This window comes from Crinia signifera, chromosome 4, assembly GCF_055691185.1.
Source record: "Crinia signifera chromosome 4, ASM5569118v1, whole genome shotgun sequence".
NCBI lineage: Eukaryota > Metazoa > Chordata > Amphibia > Anura > Myobatrachidae > Crinia > Crinia signifera.
The window spans coordinates 299,780,031-299,806,713 of NC_139220.1; the positions used below are offsets into that span (position 1 = coordinate 299,780,031).

The 26,683-nt window shown below is 39.9% G+C and overlaps 1 protein-coding gene and 1 long non-coding RNA gene across 8 annotated transcripts in view; one reads left to right on the forward strand and one right to left on the reverse strand.

Annotated features, from left to right (window-relative positions):
- NFIX (nuclear factor I X) overlaps window positions 1–11,230 on the forward strand; it is a 126,407-nt gene extending 115,177 nt beyond the window's left edge. For all 7 annotated transcript variants that reach the window (XM_083185189.1, XM_083185186.1, XM_083185190.1 and 4 more), the window contains one exon: window positions 6,886–11,230. In XM_083185189.1, coding sequence (XP_083041315.1) covers window positions 6,886–6,900 — 15 coding nt within the window. In that variant the 3' untranslated portion in view covers window positions 6,901–11,230. The remainder of the gene's footprint in view (window positions 1–6,885) is intronic.
- LOC146075700 (uncharacterized) overlaps window positions 1–26,683 on the reverse strand; it is a 122,484-nt gene that overhangs the window by 87,200 nt on the left and 8,601 nt on the right. The window lies entirely within an intron of this gene.

A 26,683-nucleotide genomic window follows, 5' to 3' on the forward strand; every position in this document is an offset into this window, starting at 1 on the left:
CATCTTATTACCCCTGTAACATCTTATTACAGTAACCCGGCTCCTGAGCGTCTTATTACCCCTGTAAAATCATATTACAGTAACCCAGCCCCTGAGCGTCTTATTACCCCTGTAACATCATATTACAGTAACCCAGCTCCTGAGCGTCATATTACCCCTGTAAAATTTTATTACAGTAACCCAGCTCCTGAGGGTCTTATTACACCTGTAACATCGTATTACAGTAACCCGGCTCCTGAGCCTCTTATTACCACTGTAACATCTTATTACAGTAACCCAGCTCCTGAGCATCTTATTACCCATGTAACATCTTATTACAGTAACCCGGCTCCTGAGCGTCTTATTACCCCTGTAACATATTATTACAGTAAACCAGCTCCTGAGCCTCTTCTTACCCCTGTAACATCTTATTTCAGTAAACCAGCTCCTGAGCGCCTTATTACACCTGTAACATCGTATTACAGTACCCCAGCTCCTGAGAGTCTTACTACCTCTTATTAAAGTAACCCAGCTCCTGAGCATCTCATTACCCCTGTAACATCTTATTACAGTAACCCAGCTCCTGAGCGTCTCATTACCCTTGTAACATTGTATTACAGTAACCCAGCTCCTGAGTGTCTTAATACCCCAGTAACATCTTATTACAGTAACCCAGCTCCTGAGTGTCTTATTACCCCTGTAACATCTTGTTACAGTAACCCAGCTCCTGAGGATCTTATTACCCCTGTAACATATTATTACAGTAAACCAGCTCCTGAGCATCTCATTACCCCTGTAACATCTTATTACAGTATCCCAGCTCCTGAGCCTCTTCTTACCCCTGTAACATCGTATTACAGTAACCCGGCTCCTGAGCGTCTTATTACCCCTGTAACATCTTATTACAGCGACCCAGCTCCTGAGCGTCTTATTACCTTTGTAACATATTATTACAGTAACCCAACTCCTGAGCATCTTATTACCCCTGTAACATCTTATTACAGTGACCCAGCTCCTGAGTGTCTTATTACCCCCCCTGTAGCATCTTATTACAGTAACCCAGCTCCTGAGTATTACATTAACCCAGCTCCTACTCTTGTAACATCTTATTACGGTGAACCAGCTCCTGAGTGTCTTATTACCCCTGTAACATCTTATTACAGTAACACAGTTCCTGAGTGTCTTATTACCCCTGTAACATCTTATTACAGTAACCCAGCTCCTGAGCGTCTTATTACCCGGTAACATCTTATTACAGTACCCAGCTCCTGAGCATCTTATTGCCCTTGTAACATCTTATTACAATAACCCAGCTCCTGAGCGTCTTATTACCACTGTAACATCTTATTACAGTAACCCATCTCCTGAGCGTCTTATTAACCCTGTAACATCTTATTACAGTAACCCAGCTCCTGAGCGTCTTATTACCCCTGTAACATCTTATTACAGTAACCCAGCTCCTGAGCGTCTTATTACCCCTGTAACATCTTATTACAGTAACCCAGCTCCTGAGCGTCTTATTACTCCTGTAACACCTTATTACAGTAACCCAGCTCCTGAGCGTCTTATTACCCCTGTAACATCATATTACAGTAACCAAGCTCCTGAGCGTCTTATTACCCCTGTAACATCGTATTACAGTAACCCGGCTCCCGAGCGTCTTATTACCCCTGTAACATCTTATTACAGTAACCCAGCTCCTGAGCGTCTTATAACCTCTGTAACACCTTATTACAGTAACCCAGCCCCTGAGCATCTTATTACCCCTGTAACATCTTATTACAGTAACCCAGCTACTGAGCGTCTTATTACCCCTATAACATCTTATTACATTACAGTACAAGTCCAGATTGTCATTTTATTATAGTAAGCTAAATCCTGAGTGTCTTAGTTGTACTGTAACAACTTGGGTATAATTCCTAATAGTAAAGTGCATTAATAATTACCATTTCTAATAAGTAAATATAAACATTCTAAAAGTCCTGTGTGTTAATAATTACCATTGGCTATCAGTTACATAGAACTCCTAAAATGAACAAGGAAACCTAGGATGACATTTAACGGGATGCGATTTTTAGTAAGGTTCTAAAATTGCACATTTTCGCATTTTTCAAAATCGGGAATTTTTTGAAAAAATCGAATATTTAATAAGATGCAAATTTGTGGCAAAAAAATGCGATATGGTGTAATTTTTAGTCATGAATATGTGCGAATTTTAGAAATGAAAATGTAGAAATTTGAGGACATGTGCAAATTTTGAGACATTGAAATGTGCGTTTTTCTTTTTTTAAATGTTTATTTTTACACAGTTTTTTAAGACAGATCTTAATGATCTGTGCAAGGTTCTGTGAAATTCGCCAGTCAGAACCTGGTCTATTTTTTTTTTAGATTTTTGGTAGCATTTACAAAAATCGCACACTATTAAATTTGCGGGTTGTATTCTTTATAATGGACAACAATTGAAGTATGAGAAAAAAATCGACAGGTCAAAATGTGTGATTTTCATGGCAAAAAGTGCGATTCGTAGTGCAATTCGCATCCTATTAAATGTGCTCCTGAGTGTCTTATTACCCCCCCTGTAGCATCTTATTACAGTAACCCAGCTCCTGAGTATTACATTAACCCAGCTCCTACTCTTGTAACATCTTATTACGGTGAACCAGCTCCTGAGTGTCTTATTACCCCTGTAACATCTTATTACAGTAACACAGTTCCTGAGTGTCTTATTACCCCTGTAACATCTTATTACAGTAACCCAGCTCCTGAGCGTCTTATTACCCGGTAACATCTTATTACAGTACCCAGCTCCTGAGCATCTTATTGCCCTTGTAACATCTTATTACAATAACCCAGCTCCTGAGCGTCTTATTACCACTGTAACATCTTATTACAGTAACCCATCTCCTGAGCGTCTTATTAACCCTGTAACATCTTATTACAGTAACCCAGCTCCTGAGCGTCTTATTACCCCTGTAACATCTTATTACAGTAACCCAGCTCCTGAGCGTCTTATTACCCCTGTAACATCTTATTACAGTAACCCAGCTCCTGAGCGTCTTATTACTCCTGTAACACCTTATTACAGTAACCCAGCTCCTGAGCGTCTTATTACCCCTGTAACATCATATTACAGTAACCAAGCTCCTGAGCGTCTTATTACCCCTGTAACATCGTATTACAGTAACCCGGCTCCCGAGCGTCTTATTACCCCTGTAACATCTTATTACAGTAACCCAGCTCCTGAGCGTCTTATAACCTCTGTAACACCTTATTACAGTAACCCAGCCCCTGAGCATCTTATTACCCCTGTAACATCTTATTACAGTAACCCAGCTACTGAGCGTCTTATTACCCCTATAACATCTTATTACATTACAGTACAAGTCCAGATTGTCATTTTATAATAGTAAGCTAAATCCTGAGTGTCTTAGTTGTACTGTAACAACTTGGGTATAATTCCTAATAGTAAAGTGCATTAAAAATTACCATTTCTAATAAGTAAATATAAACATTCTAAAAGTCCTGTGTGTTAATAATTACCATTGGCTATCAGTTACATAGAACTCCTAAAATGAACAAGGAAACCTAGGATGACATTTAACGGGATGCGATTTTTAGTAAGGTTCTAAAATTGCACATTTTCGCATTTTTCAAAATCGGGAATTTTTTGAAAAAATCGAATATTTAATAAGATGCAAATTTGTGGCAAAAAAATGCGATATGGTGTAATTTTTAGTCATGAATATGTGCGAATTTTAGAAATGAAAATGTAGAAATTTGAGGACATGTGCAAATTTTGAGACATTGAAATGTGCGTTTTTCTTTTTTTAAATGTTTATTTTTACACAGTTTTTTAAGACAGATCTTAATGATCTGTGCAAGGTTCTGTGAAATTCGCCAGTCAGAACCTGGTCTATTTTTTTTTTAGATTTTTGGTAGCATTAACAAAAATCGCACACTATTAAATTTGCGGGTTGTATTCTTTATAATGGACAACAATTGAAGTATGAGAAAAAAATCGACAGGTCAAAATGTGTGATTTTCATGGCAAAAAGTGCGATTCGTAGTGCAATTCGCATCCTATTAAATGTGCGATTTTCGGAAAATGTGCAAATTCAGCAGGGGTTTTTTTGCGAAAAAATCACAAAAGTCTAAAAATCGCTCTCTATTAAATCTCGCCCAAAGTATTAATAATTATCCAAGCAATCAGTAAACTCCTGTATAACTTCAGTAATACGTAACGTTTAATAATAATCAGTGGCAGTCCTTAAAACTCCAGTATAACTCCTAATATTGTTGTGAATTATTATCATTGTCATAGTGTTCCTTCTAGGAACTAGGGCGGGCAGGGCGGGGGGGTCGGACCGGGCACGCCGACGTCACTATTTCACTATTTTGGGTGTGCCCGGGCCGCCGACGTCACAAAAGGGGCGTGCCTGGGCCACGCCGAAAAGGGGCGTGCCCGGCCGGTGGCATCATGCAAAGGGGTGGGCCCGGGCCGGCGGCGTCATGCAAAGGGGCTGTACACTGCCGGGGAAGTGCCGGGCATCGCTATGTACAGCTGCGCCGGGTTTTAGCGGGGCGCTGCCAGAGGGGCAGGACGCATTTTGCACTTTAAAAATCGATCAGGGCGCAGCGCCCCACTAAAACAGCCTAGCGGGAACACTATGTCAGTTAGTCATATATAACGCCTAATAGGCCTGTATATTAATAATTATCATTAGCAATCAGCAATATATAACTCCAAATAGCTCTGCATATTAAAAATTATCACAAACAAACTGTAAACTGCTATTTAGCTCCTAATAGTCCTATATTATTAATGATCACAGGCAATCAGTAATGTATAGGGTTTATTCACAGGTGACAGCAGTACACAGCAGGTAAGTCGTCAGCGTTTCAATCTATAGAGGATCATCACCAAAACCGTAAAACTTGTACAGAGCACATCATAACAGTGATCATCCCAAGGACATTGTGAGCACCCCCAAAACTACCAGCCTATATACGTCACAAACATCCTACACACAGAAAGTGAATTCCTCTCTATTAAATGTGCCAAGCACACACACAAAACAGACATCAAATAATACCTTACGAATGGTAATTATCAATATCTAATGAGCGGATCAACAAACCGCTATATTATAATCAACATCTGCTGAAAACTTAAAGAACCAGTGCTAACAATCCAGTGACAGGAAGAGCCCGACCCTAAGTTTGCCTCAGGCCGCTGTGCATCATGGCCCTCTGTCGGACTGGAAGTTGAGCCGCCATGGAGTAGTTCTGTTTCCTGGCAACATTATAATCATAAGCATAGGCAGAAGGAACAGTCAAATAGGCAGCAATGTTTAAGACAAAATACACATACAGTATTTGTATTAACCCCACAAATAACAAAAAAAATATTAAACATGAAATAAATAGAAATATAACTATATTCCAACACAAACAGAAGCAAAATAAATCCCCAAAGTGTAAAAAAGTAAAAAAAAATATGAAAATTAAAAAAACATACTACTTATTTAAAAAAAAAAGATTTAGATGATTGTATTAATTCAAGTCCCGTGCAACCAAAGTATAAAGATCAAAAATCCATTTGATTCTCTTTTTCTCTATAAAAATATCGCTGCCCTTTAAAGGTTTTGGGACGTGGTCAATCAACAGGCAAGGTGCTTGGCCCAATGGAGGGCCGTGATGCCCACTTCCGGTTGTTGGAGTGCACAATGGCTGGGCACAAACTTCCAGTTGGGTACTTCCAGTTTCCGGTAGCCTGATGTGGGATTGTTAGCGCTGGTCCTCCAACGTTTCAGTAAATTTTCTTCAGCAGATGTCTATCATAATATAGCGGTTTGTTGATCAACTCATTAGATATTAGTAATTACCATTCATAAGGTATTATTTGATGTTTATTTTGCGTGTTTCCTTGGCGTATTTAATGGAAAGGAAGTGACCTCATGGGATAATAACAAGTTGTAATGTCCTGATGATGATCCTCTATGGATTGAAACGCTGTCACCTGTGAATAAATCCGGTTTGGTTTTACTGCAAATTAAACTTTGGTGAGTGCCCATTGCTTTTAATTTTTCTGAATACTGGATGTTTATTCATCTCTAGTGGAGCACGTCATGGCTGCCATTATTGTACTAGTGTGGACACTCTGGACTTATTGCAATTGATGGCATACAAAACATAAGTTACTGTTATGTCAACAGGTCAATGGCAACATTTCAATGAGTTTATTCCATTGTCATCATGGTTTCATAAACCAGAAGGAATACAGTACCAAACAGATACTCAGAAATAAGTGCCATCCTGAAGTTGTGGGTGCCTGTGTGTGTGCATATCTCTACATCTATGTCTATGGAATATGCTTATATATTAAGTTATGTTAATAAATAAAGAATTGTACAATAGTGTGTAGTATAGTAGCTTAGCTATATGTACATTTAACCCTTTGAGTGCCACATTTGTCAAAATTGGTGTGAAAATTGCCAAACATTTTTATTCATCATAATGACCTGTATATAGAAAATATATATTTTTTTTTCACACATTTTTTTTTTTTAAATTTATATAATAAATGTCACGCTGAAATTTTTAGCTGGTATTTTGTACATCTCTCACAGAGATGTTGGTACTCAAAAGGTTAATAATAGATGAAGTGATGTTTTTACATATGTAGAGTGTAAAAGACGATCTCTGTGGCCATTCGCCATGTCTACCAAGTTGTATAATAGTGTGTATATTATATTGTACAAGCATCCATTACACATAACACACAAATTTCAGGAAAAAGATATTGTGACTAACTATAACCTTATCCATTATGTATAATGTATTCTACGGTCATTAATAAAGAATATGTCATTTTTTAACCCCTTTTCCTCCCTTTGTCTTTACCAGTCCTGGTTCCTTTGATATTACCGCCAAGCTGCAAATCTACGAGCGGATGGAACAAAGATTGATACAAGCCCCCACCCTCCATATACACACTTGACTTCAGGAGGTCTTCCCCAGAGCAAGCCCGGAACACTAGGACCTTTCTCACAATGCGTACGATAAAAAAAAAAAGCTGTTGCTGGGGGCAGAACTTTTTTTTTAATGTGTGCGCTTCTTAACACCCTTTGGTAGTGAAGGGAAAATGCCACTCCCTTTCCACCCCTTACCGCTCATCCCTGTTTTGTCTCATCAATGCTTGCCCGCCTGTCATACCCCATCCATACGTCTATCAATTCAATTGTTTACGATAAAGGATCAGGGTGTTTGTACCTCCTTCTGTAAAATAAAAATGAAAAATTCAGGAGGGATTTAGGACCTTTTGGTCTATTCCTCAACTATAGGGTGACATATTGTTACAGACAGGAGGGAGTTTTTACATATGGTGCCTGACCTTATCACCACAAGGTTTCCTATTGAGTTTTATGAGGAATATATTCCCCTAGTGAACATAACTAACTTATCGCCACTTATTCCTGGTTATTTGGGAGGTGATATAAACGGTTTTGTACAGCAAAAAAAAAAAAAGAGAAAAAAAAAAAACTGAAATAATACTTAATTTCAATTGTGTTCCATATAGCAAACAAAACACATATAATACAATTTGTTCCAAGCAAGTTAAGGAACACAAAGTACTTGGTTTTCATGGGCTTAGTGGCAAGGGACAATGACACAACTTCAAACACTTAAGTGCAATGATTTAAAATTAGATTAGTACTTTTTTAAGGTTACTATTTAAAAGCACGAATACATTTCTTTTTTAAGACAAATTAAATTTCTCTCTTCTTTTTTTCAAAAAGTCCTTTAATTTCCCAGTGGACTCTAAAAATAAAAATTGGGAAAATCTGTCTGTCTACAGACACTAACATTTTTTGGATTTTTTTTTTCTTGCACTAAAGATTTGAAATCTTGTTATTATCGTTTCTGTGTTTGCATCTGTATTACCCATTGCACTATTTCTTTTACAAGTTCTTTGTAAAAAAAAAAATCAAAACATGAAATGTTTGAAAAAAAAATGCAGCAGAATAGCAATTATTTTATGTATAATATTGGTGGGGGAAAAAAATCCAATGTTTTTCTTTTATCAGAATTTGCAGAATTCAAAAATAAATCAGATTAATCGAATTTGGCAAAACCGTTTCATGTAATATGTAACTATGGAAGTGAAATTTGGCATTTTTTAAAGACAATTTTATGGTTACATTAAAATAAATGGATTTAATTATATGAATGGTAGCAACTTCATTTTGAATACATATTTGATTCAGAAAAATTTATTGTTTAATATAAATAATGCCAAATAATGGCCAAATAATATGAAAAAATTCCAAATTTTATCCAGATTAATTTAAAAATGAAATCTGTCTAAGTATGTTGCAACTGTTTTTGTCTGCACAGCTATTGTTGTATTGAGATCCGACTATATTTTTGCCAAATTTATACTTCGCATAGATAAGGGGACAATATCGTGTCTGCTGTTTTTCACGTTTGTCAATCCTTTTATATGATTTATTTTGAGAACTGCTGAAAAATATAATAATCTGCTGCTGGTAAACAACTATATTTAATGAGTGGATGTAAGATTTTTGGGATCGAAATTAAAAAAAAAAAAATCTTTATCCCTTAGGTGCTTTGCTTTTATTTAAAGACCACATCTGAAACCAACATTAAAGCATGATGCACTTTTTTCTTTTAGTTTGCCCACTTTTTATAGGACTTTTTTTAGGGTATGTGTGTGTAGGGTGGGGTGTTACGAGATGCAGAAAGCTGTAAATGGCCGTTTGTAGAAAAGAAGTCTACTATTTTACTCTGCACGTTATTGTGTTTGAAATCCTACAGATAATTGGAATATTTAAGATGGTTTTAGTGTATGGTAGGGAGTGCCTTAACATTTGTTTGGAACTGGAATATTCTTTATTAAGAGTGATTCAACCCAACTGGAAAAGTTCCCTTCAACTCTCCCAGCTAGAGGGTATCATGTATGAATTTAATACCAGCCTGCATAGTGCCTTTCTATTATTTTGTAGTAGTCATGTTAAGAGGAGCTGGGATTTAAAAAAAGGGATAAGCATGTCATCCCCTAATTAAACCCTAAAAAGAACAAGTACGCTAGATTTTTTTTGGCTATTATAAATACAAATTATGTATATAACTGCAGCTTACAATTCTCTAATCAGCATCAGAAAATGGTCTTATTAAGCAATAGTGATCCATTTCTACTTAAAATGCACTTGTCATGCCAAACCTATCATAAACCATTAACAAGACTTTGATATTGCTTCAGTAAAATGGATAAGAATCCTGTTTTGGGGACATAAATAACAGCCAAATATCCATGAAAAACAGTTGAGCAGAAGTGTGCTCATATCTTTATTAAAATTGTATTGACATTTAAAAAAAAAAATGTCCTAATAGTACACTGCAATTGACCTATCCCACATTGTAACTGACACAGCACAAGTCCGTATTAGTCTAAATTATTTTTAGCCCAAACAAATATTGTGTTGCAGGTAAAAATCAGTAACATGTCCCCCTCTTCTGATAAGCCTTCTTTTACTTTTTAAAAATATATTTTTTATTAAATTACCATAATTATGCTTAATTAAAAAGATTAGTCAGCCCTAAATTCACCCAGAACCTCAGCTATTCTTACTGAGGGTCTGTTTTTCTCAGATACTTTTTACCTTTTTGCTGTCTGATAGGTAAAATTATGAAGGAAAAGGAGTAAAAACTCTCAGCGCACAGCCAGTGGCATAAAAAGTGAAAACCCCTTAGGAGAGGACAAGATTTGTAAACTCAGAAAATAATTTTAATGACATAGTGGGAGGTAGGGTTCATTTGGTTTTTTTTGTGGCCACCAGTAGAGAGCAGCAATTCAATTGTTCTGATGTTCGGGGCCCATCAGCCACAAAGGGTCACATTTTTAAAGCAGCCTCATGAGATGCGATTAAAAATATATACAATAGTTTGGATGCTTAAAGCAGAATTTTAGATGGGTTTGTCCATTTTACACGGCTTGAACCTGTCTGTTTTGGTGCAAAATGCGAAATATGCACATGCACCCAAACAATTAAATAGTGAATTGTGCCCTTTTTTACCTTCTAAACTGTCCTGTGAACATTAGACACTCAAAATAATTGAATTCCCTCCATTATTTTTATTTTGTAGCTGAAGAACATGAATTGCAATTAGATTCATAACTAATATACAATGTTAAAATCATTAACTTTTACAAATCAATAGCAGTGCGTCTTCTACAACAACCCATGACAAGTGCACTTTAAGTTTCAAACAACATACAAAAAAAGAACAAAAAAGGAATTGAATAAAAAAGTACTTGACAGCAGATAGGATAACTGAAAAAAAAAGCCAAATGATTGAAGCAACACAAATTGTGTAGAAGAAAGTAGGTATTTTCTTTCATTTTCAAACAGTTATAAACCTTTGTGGACAAAGGGTAATACTGACTACAAATAAGGCCATCACTAGCTATCTGTTCTCTTCAGAAGGTACAAGGTTCTTGTAGCCCTTGTGAAAATCAGTATATATATATATATATATATATATATATATATATATATATATATATATATATATATATATACATTGCATATCTAGTATGGAAATCCCTCTCCTTCATTTGTTATTTGACTCATATTCCTCTATCCTATTACCTTTCCTATTATCCTAAACATATTACCACTGTGTACGCTCCACCGCTCTCTACAGAATGTGTAAATGGAATGCTTCTTGTCAGTATAGCGCCCTCTTCTGTAAAATTGTTCCTACAACCTTTTTCCTCACTGTCATCTACTTTTTTACCCCTAAACTCATCTATCAGTCCCATCGACTCTTCTATTCTGAAGTACTATATCCCATTAATCACTCTCACCTTTTTCACCAGCTCAGTTTTCTATAACCTTCTCTTACTCCTTTCTCCGCACTTATTATCTGTCCCCCCCCCCCCAATTAGCTAAACCCCTTCCCCTAACTTTTATCATCCGCTCTCATTTCAGTGCTTCCCTCCTTACCCCGCTTTTTATTCACCCTTTCTCCTGTCTCCCTACTCTCTGTGTATTTTATCCCTGCTTGAAATATTATCAGTTTTATTTTTTTTATACGTTTTTTAATCCCCCTCGTACCTAAATCGCGTCAGCCCACCCCTGCCCAGTATCCTACCCTACCCCTGTGCTTCCCTATTGGATGGCTATTATTATGTGTATGTGAAATAAAATCATTTCCTGGAAGTAAACCTGGATATGTCTTAATTTATTGTAGAATTAATAAAAATAAGGAGAACCACAACTGGGGCTTGGTTTACAAAGTGATGATGGAATAAACACATGGATTAGACATAGTTGTTAAGGATTTGGAACTAATGGATTAGACAGAGCTATTCAACGATTATAATATGGGAATTAGACAACATAGATAGCCAGAGCCTGGATTTGTCCAAACCATTTTGTTGATGCATATTTAGAAAATAACTAGATAGATGACCACACTTTTTTTTTTGTTTCCTCCTAGCAATTGGGTAAGTTTCCTTTGCTGAGAAAATTTTTATTTTAAGAAACACAAACACTGCTGCAACTATCTTGAAATAAATGTAATGATTTTACTCACTGAGATGAGACGCTCTAGAATTAGAAAATTCTAGATATACAGATGTGTTCTTATAGTTTGTTGCCCGCCAGCAGACCACGGAAAAGCAGGAGAATGTGTACGCTCGCACCAGATCAGACAAACAGGTGTGACTGAGCACTGCTTTCTGTGGCAGAGCGTTATGAAACATTGCAAGAGGACACATTTGTAGGAAGCAGCATGTGCAAATATTGGAGGGAGGTGTGGGAGGACATAACCAGTAGGTAGGAGAGGCGGCGTGTACTTGTGGAGCAAAGAAGACGGATGGGAATGTAAAGGGAGATGTCAGAGATGCAAATGGGAAAGGAAGTGGATGTGGGCTAAGTGAGTGTGAGAAGCTTGAATTGAATTCCGAAGAGGAAGGTAAGCCAATGTAGGGCTTGTATGGGGAGTGGAGGTGGATGTAGTACATTTGGAGAGGAAGATGAGCCAGGTAGTTATGGTAACACTTTAAAATTGGGCAAAGGTATACTTAACAGTCACCAAAAAAAAAAGTTTGCACATGCTTAGATCCTCTGCAGCGTGGCTGGAAAAGGATGGGATCGAGAGGTGGTAGCCAGTGCAAATATCGGAACACCATAACCATTTGTTGGCATCACATAGGAATGTCCCCATCGATTTCCATCCCTACCCAGTAGTGCATTTCCCCAGCCAGAACGCATTACCTGCTGCCATTGCTGCCAGCGGGTTCCATCTCTGGGATTCTGACTCTCTGGGCCCTCTGAACCTTGGGGTCTGGGATCACGGGGAATGAGCATAGGGGCAGGCAAACAATGTAATTAGGGATCAAACGTGCAGTTCAATCCTCAAACTGCCGAAGAGCAGTGAGCAAGGCTCCACAGACGCCACCCCTAGCATCTCACCCACGCTCAGTATCGTAATGCTACTCCAAAGCATTAAAAACATGGATTAAGCATACATAAACATGGACTGAAACACATGTAATTATAGAAAAAATCAGAACCAGGAACACATGGTTTAAACATAGATATTAAAGGCCAGAAACATCTAACAGCAATTATACATTTATCTTACCAGTTCATAAATAAGGCCATCCTCTGATCACTAATAAGGAGGTCGACGATGAAGGTGTTGATGGTTGGAGATTGTGGTGGTATCTATCCATACTTATGGCAGCTGAAGTTGGACTGCTGGTTATTATATGATATTTTGAGAAACCACTTGAATGAACCCACTGCAAATTATCTAACAGGGAGGAGCATACTGTCCCTAGCTTTACTTACGAGGACAAATGCTAGATTCCTTGGCAAATGTCAGGATTTGGGTAAAAATATCTGGCAGAGGTGGCTTTGACCGTCTTGTTGCACATTTCCAACTTCCATAGCATCATCCTCAATTTCTATATCTAAGCCACCATCATCATCAGTTTTACTACTACTTAACATCACGTTTGCAGAGTGTTCAGAAATGGTGAAGGGAGGCTTCTCTAGGATTACAGTATGAACCAAAATTACATATAGCACCAATGGACTCTATTAACCATGCATTGGTAATCTGTGAAGTTTGTGAACATACATTAATGACACATGTAACTTGAGTAGGTAGTGCGTGTGAGGTTACAGAACTGTTGGTACTTGTGTAGTTTCACGGCGCCGCCGCGCGCACACTCTGTTTGAAACTTGGCAGCCTGCCAGACTCTGGGCACGTGCCGCTCTAGCTGTTCTCAGAGCTACATTACCAGCGTAACGTTATCAGCGTAGCGTAGAATTCTGTCTAAACTCAGCACACCGCTATCAAAGGGGGTGCCCGAAATGCAGACGCTACAATTTAGACACTTTAGCGTCTGAATCCATATGCACTGTGCAAAACACTCTTAAACCTGTCCACAGTGGACGCAACAGCTGTCGACCTTGTAAATCCCACTATCCATGCCAACCCGAAGCGTGGCGAGCGGCGGCGGTACGCATCCTACGACCTTTTCATACCCCCACTATCCACGTTGGCGTGGAGTTGAGAACAGAAAGTGTGGCGAGCCACCGAGCCCGAAGTGTGGCGAGCGCAGCAAGCCCCACGAGGGGACGCGGATATCTTCACAGGCATACGCGTCCCGTCGCGGGGCTTGCTGGGCTCGCCACGCTTCGGGCTCAGGTTTCTATTCTGAACTCCACGCCGTCGTGGATAGTGGGGGTATGAAAAGGTCGTAGGACGCGTACCGCTGCGCTCGCCATGCTTTGGGTTGGCGTGGATAGTGGGATTTGCAAGGTCGACAGCTGTTGCGTCGACTAGTGCCACTGTGGACAGGTTTAAATAGTCCCGAGGGGACTTAGAATTTTTAAACACTTGTCTATAATTAATCAACCTGAACTCCAAAAGAAATGGAATGAGACATTGGATGGTTGCTCCTTCGCATTAATGAGATTACTTATCCAATATCGCGAGGAAATGGTGAATAAGACTGTACTGAAGATAAATAAACTAAAAGATGAGCTACTTACATGCAAGGAGAACCCTTCTTTTAGAGAGAAGGACGAACAGATCAATAATAGAGTAGAGCAGGGGTTCCCAAACTTTTTTGAATCACGGCACCCTAGTGTATCGGAATTTTTTCGCGGCACCCCTAGGCCCAAAAACAATTAATTAGATTGGCTTTATATGCGATTCTTAGGGTCAGTTATGTGCTAAAGGGCAGGATTTGCTTCTGTTTGTACACATTTTATGATTGGCAGCCACCAGCACTGGTTTTGCCCATAAATAATTAACCATAAAAACATTGAATTGGTCCTGGACCACCAACCTGGGGCACCCCAGCAAGTGTCCCGAGGCACCCCAGGGAGCCACGGCACACAGTTTGGGAACCACTGGAGTAGAGAGATTCGAGAGGGAACTTATATCAAATAAAAAAAGAAAGTGGGAACGTGACCAAAACGACTACAAAAAAGATATAGTGAGGTCCTACCACAAAAATTCAAGAGAACCCCAGAGAGAGGGTGAATTAACACCCAGAGCACGCCCCCAATTCAGACAGAGAAACTCTTCCTATCGATATAATCGAGATAGATCTTACCAAAACAGAAGAGATAGAAATAATACGTATAATTCTGAATATAGATCTAACTATAATAAACCCAATACGAGAGAACGAAGCCCCGCCCGCCCTTCCCAACAGTCAACCACTGACGTAACAGCTAATACTAGAACAAAAAGTGACCAGGTTTTTCAATCCCGAACGTGGCAGGATTACAACCCGTACACAAACCTTACAAATCATACACCAAAAAGGTTCAGAGACCGAGAGGGAGAAGAGGAAGGGGAAAGAGAGCAAAGAAAACCCAGATTGAATTAAACACCACTGGCATTTTTAATTTAACATTCCATCAATTAACAGATGCCCAGAAAACCTTACTGTGTAAAGGACTTAATTTTGCACCACAAAGTGACCCAAATATTTTTGACCTTTTTACAGACTTGAATAAATTCACAAGAGACTTGTGTAGAAAACGTTTCTTTGCTAATAAGGATCTAAAAAGAGCAAACTGTACTGATGACAGTATCCCTATTGTTTTGGACAGCTCAGACGAAATAGGTGTCATGACACTCCAATCCTTACTAGATGAAAATAGTGCAGAGGAAATAGAACTATTCAACTTAAATTTAACCAACACCCCTACAATACAACCCCGTTTTAGGAAAAAATCAAACTTTTTTCCCCTTGAACAAAAAAGCCCAGCCATAACCATCTTTTATAACAAGACTTTGGATGATTTTAGAGACTTATGTACCAAAAAGAGAAAATATCAAGTGGACAATTTAACTAAATTAGAACGCGCCGAACTTAAAAACTTGAAGAAAGATCTAGCCATAGTGGTTAAGCAGGCGGATAAGGGGGGGGGGGGTGGTTCTGCCTCTCTTTCTGATGGAAAGAGAGGCATACCTGTTGGAAGCCTATAAACAACTTAACGATGTTGATTATTATATCAAACTACCATCGAACCCTACCCCCCTGTTCCACACCCAATTTAGAGACCTGTTGGACTGCGCGGAGGTGGAGGGTGCGATATCCAGAGAGGAATCACAATTTTTGTTTCCCTATCACCCTATTACCCCCACATTCTATTTTTTACCTAAAATTCACAAAGATCTCACTTCACCACCAGGGAGACCTATTATTTCGGGTGTTGGTTCACTCACTTCTAATTTGTCACACTTTGTTGATTCTCACCTCCAAAAATTTGTTATTTCACTTTCTTCACATATTAAAGACACAACACATATTTTAAATAAAACTTTAGATTTATCCTGGAACAAGGGTTGGGGATTCTTAACCCTTGATGTCCAGGCACTGTATACTAACATTCCGCACGATAAGGGTGTGGGGGCAGTTAGTCACTATTTAGAGTTAGATACACAAATCTCACCATCACGGAAGAAATTTATTTTAGATTCTATACTTTTTATTCTCACTCACAATTATTTTATTTTTGAAGATCACCACTATTTACAGCGCCTTGGAACGGCCATGGGGACCAGATTTGCGCCAAGTTTCGCGAACCTCTATATGGGCCGCCTAGAAGAACAACTTATATGGGGCGGTCCATATAGAGAGAATCTGGTCCTCTATGGCCGTTTCATTGACGATTTGTTTATCATTTGGGAAGGGGGACACGATTTGGCACTTTTGTTAATTTTCTTAACCTAAACACATTTAATTTAAAATTGACTCACACTTTTAGTTACACATCGGTTAACTTTCTGGATATCGCATTTTCCACCTCCAATGGCTCTTTAATTTCTGCTAATTATATTAAACCAGTAGGAACTAACAACTACCTACATTTTACCAGTGGACACTATAAACCATGGATAAACAATATTCCTAAAAACCAACTATTGCGAATTCGTCGAAATTGTTCACTTGATTCAGAATATAAAAAACAGTCAGAAATAATGATAAAAAACTTTGAAAGAAGAGGTTATCCTAAGGAAATCCTGCAGGATGCCCTAGCACAGGTAAATAAAATAAAAAGAACCAGTCTTCTGGAACCAAAAGAACACATCATAGAAGATAACCAAATATCAAACCAAATTGCATTTATTTCAAAATTTAACAATAAATCCCAACAAATAAAGAAAACTATTCTGGAAAATTTTAAATTACTCTCTCATGATAAGATCCTAAGAAATGTATTAACTAAGCCTAAGATTACTTTTAGAAGGAATAGAAACCTTAAAGACCACATAGCCCCGAGTTTGCTACCATCAATGAATAACACAGTATCTACTTGGATTCCCTCCAAACCAAATGGTAACTTTAAATGTAACAAAAAAGTCTGCCTAACATGTCAATATACATCCAATAAAATGAAAACTATTAGTTCTACCCATAATAAACAAACTTTCCCAATAAAACATTTTATCAACTGTGAAACAACTTACTGTGTCTACGTACTGGAGTGTCCATGTAAACTCCAGTACGTGGGACGAACAATCAGGAGTCTAAAAAGCAGATTCAGAGAACACAGAAACAATATCCTCAAAAAATCACATAATCATAGTGTCCCACGTCACTTTTTAACAAAACATGGAGGTGACCCTAGTGGCTTAACAGTGACTGGAATTGAACAAATCCAGAATACAAAAAGAGGGGGTGATCGATTTAGAAAACTGTGTTTGGCAGAATCAGCTTGGATTTTTAAACTGGACACCCTGAACCCCCAAGGATTAAATGAAGCCCTAGATTTCTCATGTCTGGACTAAAATTCATTAGATTAATACACACCATATCTCTCACGGGTTGGAGAGACAGTGGTCTATCCGGCGTGCACAATTTATTGTGACATCCCGGATTTGCAGACCACTCTCCCCCCACCCCCTGAGAGCTATTCATCCATTTATATGTATATGTATATTTATATTTATTTTATTTTTTATATTCTATTATATATATGTATGTGGGAGTTCTACCCATATATACATATATTCTTTCCCCTTCCCTTTGCTTTATATTATAACTATTAATTTATCCACTGAATATAATTGTTTAGGAATGTTGGAGATAAGAAATATGAGAAGATAACTCTACACTCAAAGCTACCCCTATTTAACAAAAATATAAAAATTATAAAAATAATTAGAATGAAAAATTTCAGTTTATTATAAAAAGGATTAGCTTCACAAAGAGTTGAAGCAAATACATTATCCATATTTACATAAAAAATACATGAATCGTTTTCTCTAATTGTTCTCTACCCGCTCTCTCTTGGCTTATTACCAACTGTATAAAATTTATATATAACCTTGTCCCTTACTTGTAATTGTATTACTATTTAACCATATTATAAGCATTAAATAATCAAATGATCTGATTCTTTTCCCCTCTGTCATTATTTATATACATATTTATTTAATATTATCATTTAATTATATTTTTTATATATTTTTTCTGGTACCATATATATGTGTGTATTTTGGACACATCTATATGGGTGTGTGCAGGTGACAATACACATATATATATGTGCATACTTCTCGTGACTCTGCATACAATATATTTGTTTAATTGAGATTTATTTGCATGTATATCCTCTTATTTTATTACTTTTTTGTTTAATATTATTATATTAATATACATTTTTATTGATAAATTTATAATATATATGTTTATGTATATATATTTTTTTGTGTGCTTATTTAAGCATATTAAATTTAATCTATTGTGCCCACTCATAAATATTTTTATTCTTAGTTTAACACTGGCGCCATATTGAGCACACAATAATCCGATATATTTGTTTATTCAATATATATAAAACAACTAAATACTCCTCCTCTTGATCCTACTCCTTGTTATTTAGATGTATAAATCCGTTTTTGCGTATACATATGTACAAGTCTAGATTAAAGCTCTTATTGGACACACTGTGCTATACTAAATTTAAATGTATAGATAAAGTACTATTTGCCTGGTATTGTGAGACACACAACGCAAGTAGACACAGGTTACTTGAATCATTTAATTAATCAATTAATGACTCAATCCATCACAGCCCTATAAATGAAGTTTGTTCAGTGAACACAGTTACTCGTCTTGATAAAGTTCCCAGCTTGACCACGGAACGAAACGCGTTGACGCAATCTACTCACCTGAGACGGTGATCCCACCAACAAACATCTCTCTGCCTCCTGCCTCTCCGCGAAAACGTGTGATTTCTCTAAAATACCGGCAACCAGCCGCTCCACGCTATCCGGCTGAATAGAAGCATCACTGCGCTCCCTGACAGGGGCACACTCACCCGCCTGCTGAAGCGCGGCTCTCCCATCCCCCGAGCCGCCGGACATCAGCAGTGTCACCTTGCCCCTCTCCCCACGCTGTATCAAGGGGATCGAGACCTCTGCGGCACCTCACTACAAGCTACCTGACAGGCGCATAATTATCATCTTGCTGAAGCGCGGCTTTTCCATCTCCCGTGCCGCCGGACATCAGCAGCTGTATATCACCCCTCTCCCCACATTGTGTTAAGGGGATTGAGACCCTCGTGGCATACTACTATCAGCGACCTGACAGGTACAGATCTATTACCCTGCTGAAGCGCGGCTCTCCCTTGCCCTGAGCCGCTGGACATCAGCAGCTACACCCTGCTTCTCTCCCCAGCTACCTCAAGGGGATCGAGACCTCCAGGATAGATTGCCATAAGTATATGCCTACAGTTAATTCCATCTGCCGATAAATTATCAGTTATCTCACACATCCCAGCTGAAGTGCAGCTCTCCTTCCACCTGAGCTGCCGGCCATCAGCTGCTGGACACTACCTTCCTCTCCCCATAATACATCCAGGGGATCGAGGTCTGCTACACGGGTGAGCATACTATATATTTCGTGACTGTTTCCATTATAAGCTATCAGTCAGCTACTAATGAGATACTATTTCACCTAAACTGGAACTTTGTTTCATTGCCCGATTTTTTTCTAACATATTCTTCATTAAATGGCAGGAGATTAATGTTCACTAATTCCATCAGTGAAGATTCTCTACTGATAAACACATCAAAGTGATTATAATTAATTGAGTGGGATCCCATTCTCTTCTTTTTAAAGATTGTCTTGTTTTTTTATATGCTGTATATTTATATGTATTGTATTTTATTTACCTATTTGTGATAAACATTTTTCCAAAAGCAACAGTGTGTCCGCAATTCATTCCTTTTTGGACAGCCAATGTGTTACGGATATTGAAATTATTTAAACAGCAGCGCAATCTACTCCAACCCCCTTCTTTAGGTTTAAATAGTGTACCCCTAGACCCAACAAAATTTAGATGCTTTAGCGTCTAAATTTAGATGTACCCCTAGTCCCAACTAAATTCAGAGGCTTTAGCGTCTAAGTCCAGATACCCCCCGGCTTCTTAGCGTCTAGCAGGTAGTCGGGTTTCAGACGCTAAAGCGTCTAAGTCCAGAAACACCCCCCCCGGCTTCTTAGCGGCTAGCAGGTAGTCCTGTTTTCAGACGCTAAAGCGTCTAAGTTTTAGCGTCTGCATGGGGGACATGACCCCTTCGTAGCAGCTAGCAGGTAGTCCGGTTTTCAGACGCTTTTGCGTCAGCAGACGCTTCTGCTGCTGCCCGACCAGCAGACCCCTTTGTAGCGGCTAGCAGGTAGTCCGGTTTACAGACGCTTTTGCGTCAGCAGACGCTTCTGCTGCTGCCCGACCGCTACACTGTTAACGTAGCTGTCAATACGTAGCTTACAGCTAGAGCGGCACGAGCACAGTCAGGCAGAGCTAGAGCGGCACGCGCACAGTTAAACAGAGCCTCTGGCAGGCTGCCAAGTTTCAGAGACAGAGTGTGCGCGGCGGTGCTGTGAAACTACACAAGTACCGAACTGTTTGAACCTGACTTTCGCAATAGGCAGTTAAGTGCAAGAAGGAGCAGTAGCAGGACCACAACTCAAAAATAATAATATAATAATAAAAACCTTATACACACTCTGCATCCCAGCTGCATAAAGTGCCTAAATGGGCCTAATTCAGCTACAGTTGTAGTTCTGCGAGACGATGACTCGATAACGTAATGCGACCGTAGTTTCAGGGCTCACACACGCCCGCGAAGTCCATGCGCAGAATGGTGAAAATCGACATACACCAATTTTAAGTAGTTTGCTTTCAGTCCTGAATAACGCTAGGCATAGACAAACTAGGCAGATGCCTAAGGCATGTATTCCAAACCTAGGACCGGTTCAGGTTAACATAGGGCACCGACAAGACCTGGATGGTAAAGCTTGATGAAGTTCCCTTTCCGCCACAGGCTCACTTCTGCCCTCTATTCCCGAATAGCAAAAGAGAAAAGTGTGTCCAAATGTGGTGCACCTAAATAAACTTGAACAATTAAAATTTAGCTTTTATTGGTATCTTTTTAAAGGCGAAATATAAAAACACACAAACAAAACAAAATGTATGTGGATGTGTTTAACCCCTTCCCGACATTTGACGTACATTTACGTCATGGCCGGGAAGCACTTCCCGACACATGGCGTAAATGTACGTCATGGCTTTAAACTGTCACCGCGTCTATAGACGCGGTGACAGTTTCAACATGTCTGCTGTCCCTGACAGCAGACATGTCCGTGCATGCCCCGGGGGGGCTGCGATGCCGCCCCCCCGTCGGCGATCGCTGTGATTGGCTGTTCAGTGTGAACAGCCATTCACAGCGTTTTCCTGTGTCACCGGCGAATAACGTTCGCCGGTGACACGGGATCAGAGGTGATTGGTGCTGTAAAGTACAGCACCAATCACCGCGGGGTGTAAGGGTGACACTGGTGTCACCCCACCTCACCCCGCCCGCCCCCAAAGGCCGTGATTGGTCCGTCGGACCGACGGACCAATCACAGCCAAGGAGGGGGATTTAAACTAACGGTGACTGCACTGCAGACGCCATTCCGGTCTGGAAAGCGTGCAGTGCGGTCACCGTACCCCCCTGCCGCCATACTGACCAGAACCTTGCTGCCTGCAATACTTACTTGATCGCTGCTGATTGATTACTGGATCCTGTTCAATAATTGTGCCTGTGAAATTGTGCTGCTGCACTGTATTAGCTAGATAGATAGAGAGATAGAGAGATAGATAGAGAGATAGATAGAGAGATAGATAGAGAGATAGATAGAGAGATAGATAGAGAGAGATAGAGAGAGATAGAGAGAGATAGAGAGAGATAGAGAGAGATAGAGAGAGAGATAGTGTCAGAGAGTGCTATATTTTGTGCTGCTGCAGTGTGATATAGTTATAGATAGAGAGAGAGAGATAGAGAGAGAGAGATAGAGAGAGAGGCCTACTGACAGAGTGCTATATTTTGTGCTGCTGCAGTGTGATAGTTATAGAGAGATAGAGAGAGAGAGATAGAGAGAGATAGTGACAGATTGTGCTATATATTTTTTATATAACTGACTGCTGCCCCCTCCTTTTGTGCTGATCAGTATAAATTAACTGATCAGTAACTTTTTGGGGGCGCAGGGTTTTTTTTATATATAGATATACCTGTGAGTGCTGCTGCTGCAGTGTCATAGAGTGTTAGATAGTGTTAGATAGTGAGAGATAGAGAGATAGAGAGAGATAGTGATAGAGAGTGCTAAATTTTGTGTCTGCTGTCCCCGCCTTTTGTGCTGATCACTATATCTGAGGTGATCAGCAACTTTTTTGGGGGTACAGAGGTTTTTTTTTTTTTATATATACCTGTCAGTTGCACCAAAGGTTGTGCACCTGCTGCACCTCACTGGTAATCAGTGTCGCATCACTGATCACCTTTTTTTTTTGTGTGTGTGCTGTGGGGTATTTTTTTAATTTTTTTTTTTACACACACTGTGATTTTGTGGGTGTCCTGTGGCCGCTGTGCGCTGATCAGTGACGTACATCACTGATCATCTCTTTCGGCACAGGGTTGATCTATTTTTTTTTTTTTTTTGATCAAATTCCTGTTGCCTTTGAGCGCTGTTCAGTGACAGACGTTACTGACCAACATCTGTGCTCAATTTTTGGCGCAGGACCTTTTTTTTTTTTAACCCCTTTTTTTTTTTTTTAACCCCTTTTTTTTTTTTTAACCCCTTCATTTTTTTTTTTTTTATTGGTATAAAGCATTTTTTTTTTTTTCTGCACCACATACACAATACACACTACATACCCCCCGGATTGAAATAAAGTTTGTGCCCCCCCCTACACTATACACGTGTTGAAACATTTCACTACCGGTAACACAAAAAATAAAAATGGCATCCCAAATGTCCTCCCAAATGTCCTCCCAAATGTCCTCCCAATCATCCAGGAGAATGTATTCAGTGGAGGAGGCATATGCCATGCTTGCTTCAGACTCTGACACAGGCAGTGATGCAAGCGGGGAATTTGAAGGATTTGCCTTAAGCTCCTCTTCCTCCTCTGCTGATGAGGGACCCCCTCAAAGACGCCCCCGTAGATCAGCTGAGATTCCCCCCCCAATAATTGATCTAGTATGGACCCCACCACCAGACAATTTTGAGCCCCAGGTTCCTGAGTTTTTGGGCATGCCAGGAATCCAATTTGATTCCACAGGTCTCAGAGAAATTGACTTTTTCAAATTATTTTTCTCTGATGATTTTATAAATTTAATGGTGGACCAAACTAATTTATATGCCCAGCAGTTTATTGCTCAAAACCCCACGTCATCATTTGCTAGGTGGACCCCTGTAGATGCAGTAGAGATGATGACGTTTTGGGGTCTGGTGTTTCATATGGGCATAGTAAAAAAGCCAGAAATTAGGCAATATTGGAGTACAGATGTTCTGTACAGTACTCCATTTTACCGTATGGCCATGCCCCGGACTCGATTTGAGACAATTCTTAAATTCATACATTACACCGATAATGCACAGTGCCCACCCAGAGATGATCCCACCTTTGACCGGCTATTCAAAGTCAGGCCGGTCATTGATCATTTCAGTGCCAAATTTGAAGAGGTGTACATCCCTGAAAAATTTATTTGTATCGACGAGTCCCTTATACATTTTAAAGGAAGGGTTAAATTCCGCCAGTACCTTCCCAGTAAGAGGGCAAGGTATGGCATAAAAATGTATAAGCTGTGTGAAAGCACCTCAGGGTACACCCACAGGTTTAGGGTTTATGAAGGGAAGGATTCAAGAATTCAACCGCCAGAATGCCCCCCCTCCCTCGTAGGTGTTAGTGGGAAAATTGTCTGGGATTTAGTGCACCCCTTCCTGGATAAAGGTTATCACCTCTATGTGGATAACTTTTACACTAGCATCCCCCTGTTTAAGGCCCTTGGTTCAAGAGGTACAGCAGCTTGCGGTACTGTGCGCAAGAACCAAAGAGGCCTCCCAAAAACGCACATTGCCCAAGTAATGAGAAGGGGTGAAAGCAGGGGAATATGCACCGAAAATATGTTGTTGGTCAAATATAAGGACAAGAGGGATGTCCTTATACTGACAACAATTCACGGAGACAGTACCACCTCCGTCCCTGTACGAGGTACCAGTACCCACACCTCAAAACCTAATTGTATCCTGGATTACAATAGGTACATGGGCGGAGTGGATCTTTCAGATCAGGTACTGAAGCCGTACAGTGCCCTGCGGAAAACAAAAATCTGGTACAAGAAGGTGGCCGTGTATATCATCCAGATGGCACTGTATAACGCTTACGTGCTATTCCGTTCTACCGGCCAGAGGGGGACATTTATGCACTTTCAAGAGGAAGTCATAAAGGGCCTAATATTTGGGAACCAGCAGGCAGAGGGCCCCAGTACTTCTAGTACTGGCCCCCGTATTGTACCAGGGCAGCATTTTCCTGATGAAATCCCCTCCACTGGAAAAAAGGGCAGGACACAAAAAAGGTGCAAAGTTTGCTATAAAAAGGGAATAAGAAAGCAAACTATTTTCCAGTGTGACACTTGCCCCGACAAACCCGGCCTATGTATAAAGGAGTGTTTTAAATTATACCACACATCTATGGAATATTAGGTTCATAATTTCACCGTGCTTCGGGGGTCTTGCTAATGCCATATAGCACCCACCATTCATTCCACCAGAATCTGAGCCGCAAAATCCAAAAATCACTCCTTCCCTTCTGAGTCCTGCCATGCACCCAACTGGTATTTTTTGGTCACATGTGAGGCATTGCCGTACTCGGGAGATATTGGGGCACAGATTTTGGGGTGCTTTTTCTCCTTCATACCTTCTGAAAATGAAAAATTTTGAGCCAGAACTGCATTTTTGTGTAAAAAATGTAATTTTTCTTTTTCACTGCCCACTTGTATCAAAATTGGTGAAACCCCTGGGGGTTTGAAATGTACACTATACCCCTAGATGAATTCCCTGAGGGGTGTAGTTTGCAAAATGGGGTGACTTGTGGGGGGGTTCCACTGTATTGGTGCTTGGGGGGTCTTGCTAATGCGACATAGCACCCACCAAAATTCCACCAGAATTTGTGCTGCAAACTCCAAATATCACTCCTTCCCTTCTGAGTCCTGCCACTTTTTGGTCACACATGAGGCATTGCCGTACTCGGGAGAAATTGGGGCACAGATTTTGGGGTGCTTTGTCTCCTTCATTCCTTGTGAAAATGAAATATTTTGAGCCAGAACTGCATTTTTGTGTAAAAAATGTAATTTTTCATTTTCACTGCCCACTTGTATCAAAATTGGTGAAACCCCTGGGGGTTTGAAATGTACACTATACCCCTAGATGAATTCCCTGAGGGGTGTAGTTTGCAAAATGGGGTGACTTGTGGGGGGGTTCCACTGTATTGGTGCAACATAGCACCCACCATTCATTCCACCAGAATCTGTGCTGCAAAATCCAAAAATCACTCCTTCCCTTCTGAGTCCTGCCATGCACCCAACTGGTATTTTTTGGTCACATGTGAGGCATTGCCGTACTCGGGAGAAATTGGGGCACAGATTTTGGGGTGCTTTTTCTCCTTCATACCTTCTGAAAATGAAAAATTTTGAGCCAGAACTGCATTTTTGTGTAAAAAATGTAATTTTTCTTTTTCACTGCCCACTTGTATCAAAATTGGTGAAACCCCTGGGGGTTTTAAATGTACACTATACCCCTAGATGAATTCCCTGAGGGGTGTAGTTTGCAAAATGGGGTCACTTGTGGGGGGGTTCTACTGTATTGGTGCTTGGGGGGTCTTGCTAATGCGACATAGCACCCACCAAAATTCCACCAGAATCTGAGCTGCAAAATCCAAAAATCACTCCTTCCCTTTTGAGTCCTGCCATGCACCCAACTGGTATTTTTTGGTCACATGTGAGGCATTGCCGTACTCGGGAGAAATTGGGGCACAGATTTTGGGGTGCTTTTTCTCCTTCATATCTTCTGAAAATGAAAAATTTTGAGCCAGAACTGCATTTTTGTGTAAAAAATGTAATTTTTCATGTTCACTGCCCACTTGTATCAAAATTGGTGAAACCCCTGGGGGTTTGAAATGTACACTATACCCCTAGATGAATTCCCTGAGGGGTGTAGTTTGCAAAATGGGGTGACTTGTGGGGGGGTTCCACTGTATTGGTGCTTGGGGGGTCTTGCTAATGCGACATAGCACCCACCAAAATTCCACCAGAATCTGAGCCACAAAATCCAAAAATCACTCCTTCCGTTCTGAGTCCTGCCATGCACCCAACTGGTATTTTTTGGTCACATGTGAGGCATTGCCGTACTCGGAAGAAATTGGGGCACATATTTTGGGGTGCTTTTTCTCCTTCATACCTTCTGAAAATGAAAAATTGTGAGCCAGAACTGCATTTTTGTGTAAAAAAATGTAATTTTTCATTTTCACTGCCCACTTGTATCAAAATTGGTGAAACCCCTGGGGGTTTGAAATGTACACTATACCCCTAGATGAATTCCCTGAGGGGTGTACTTTGCAAAATGGGGTGACTTGTGGGGGGGTTCCACTGTATTGGTGCAACATAGCACCCACCATTCATTCCACCAGAATGTGTGCTGCAAAATCCAAAAATCACTCCTTCCGTTCTGAGTCCTGCCATGCACCCAACTGGTATTTTTTGGTCACATGTGAGGCATTGCCGTACTCGGGAGATATTGGGGCACAGATTTTGGGGTGCTTTT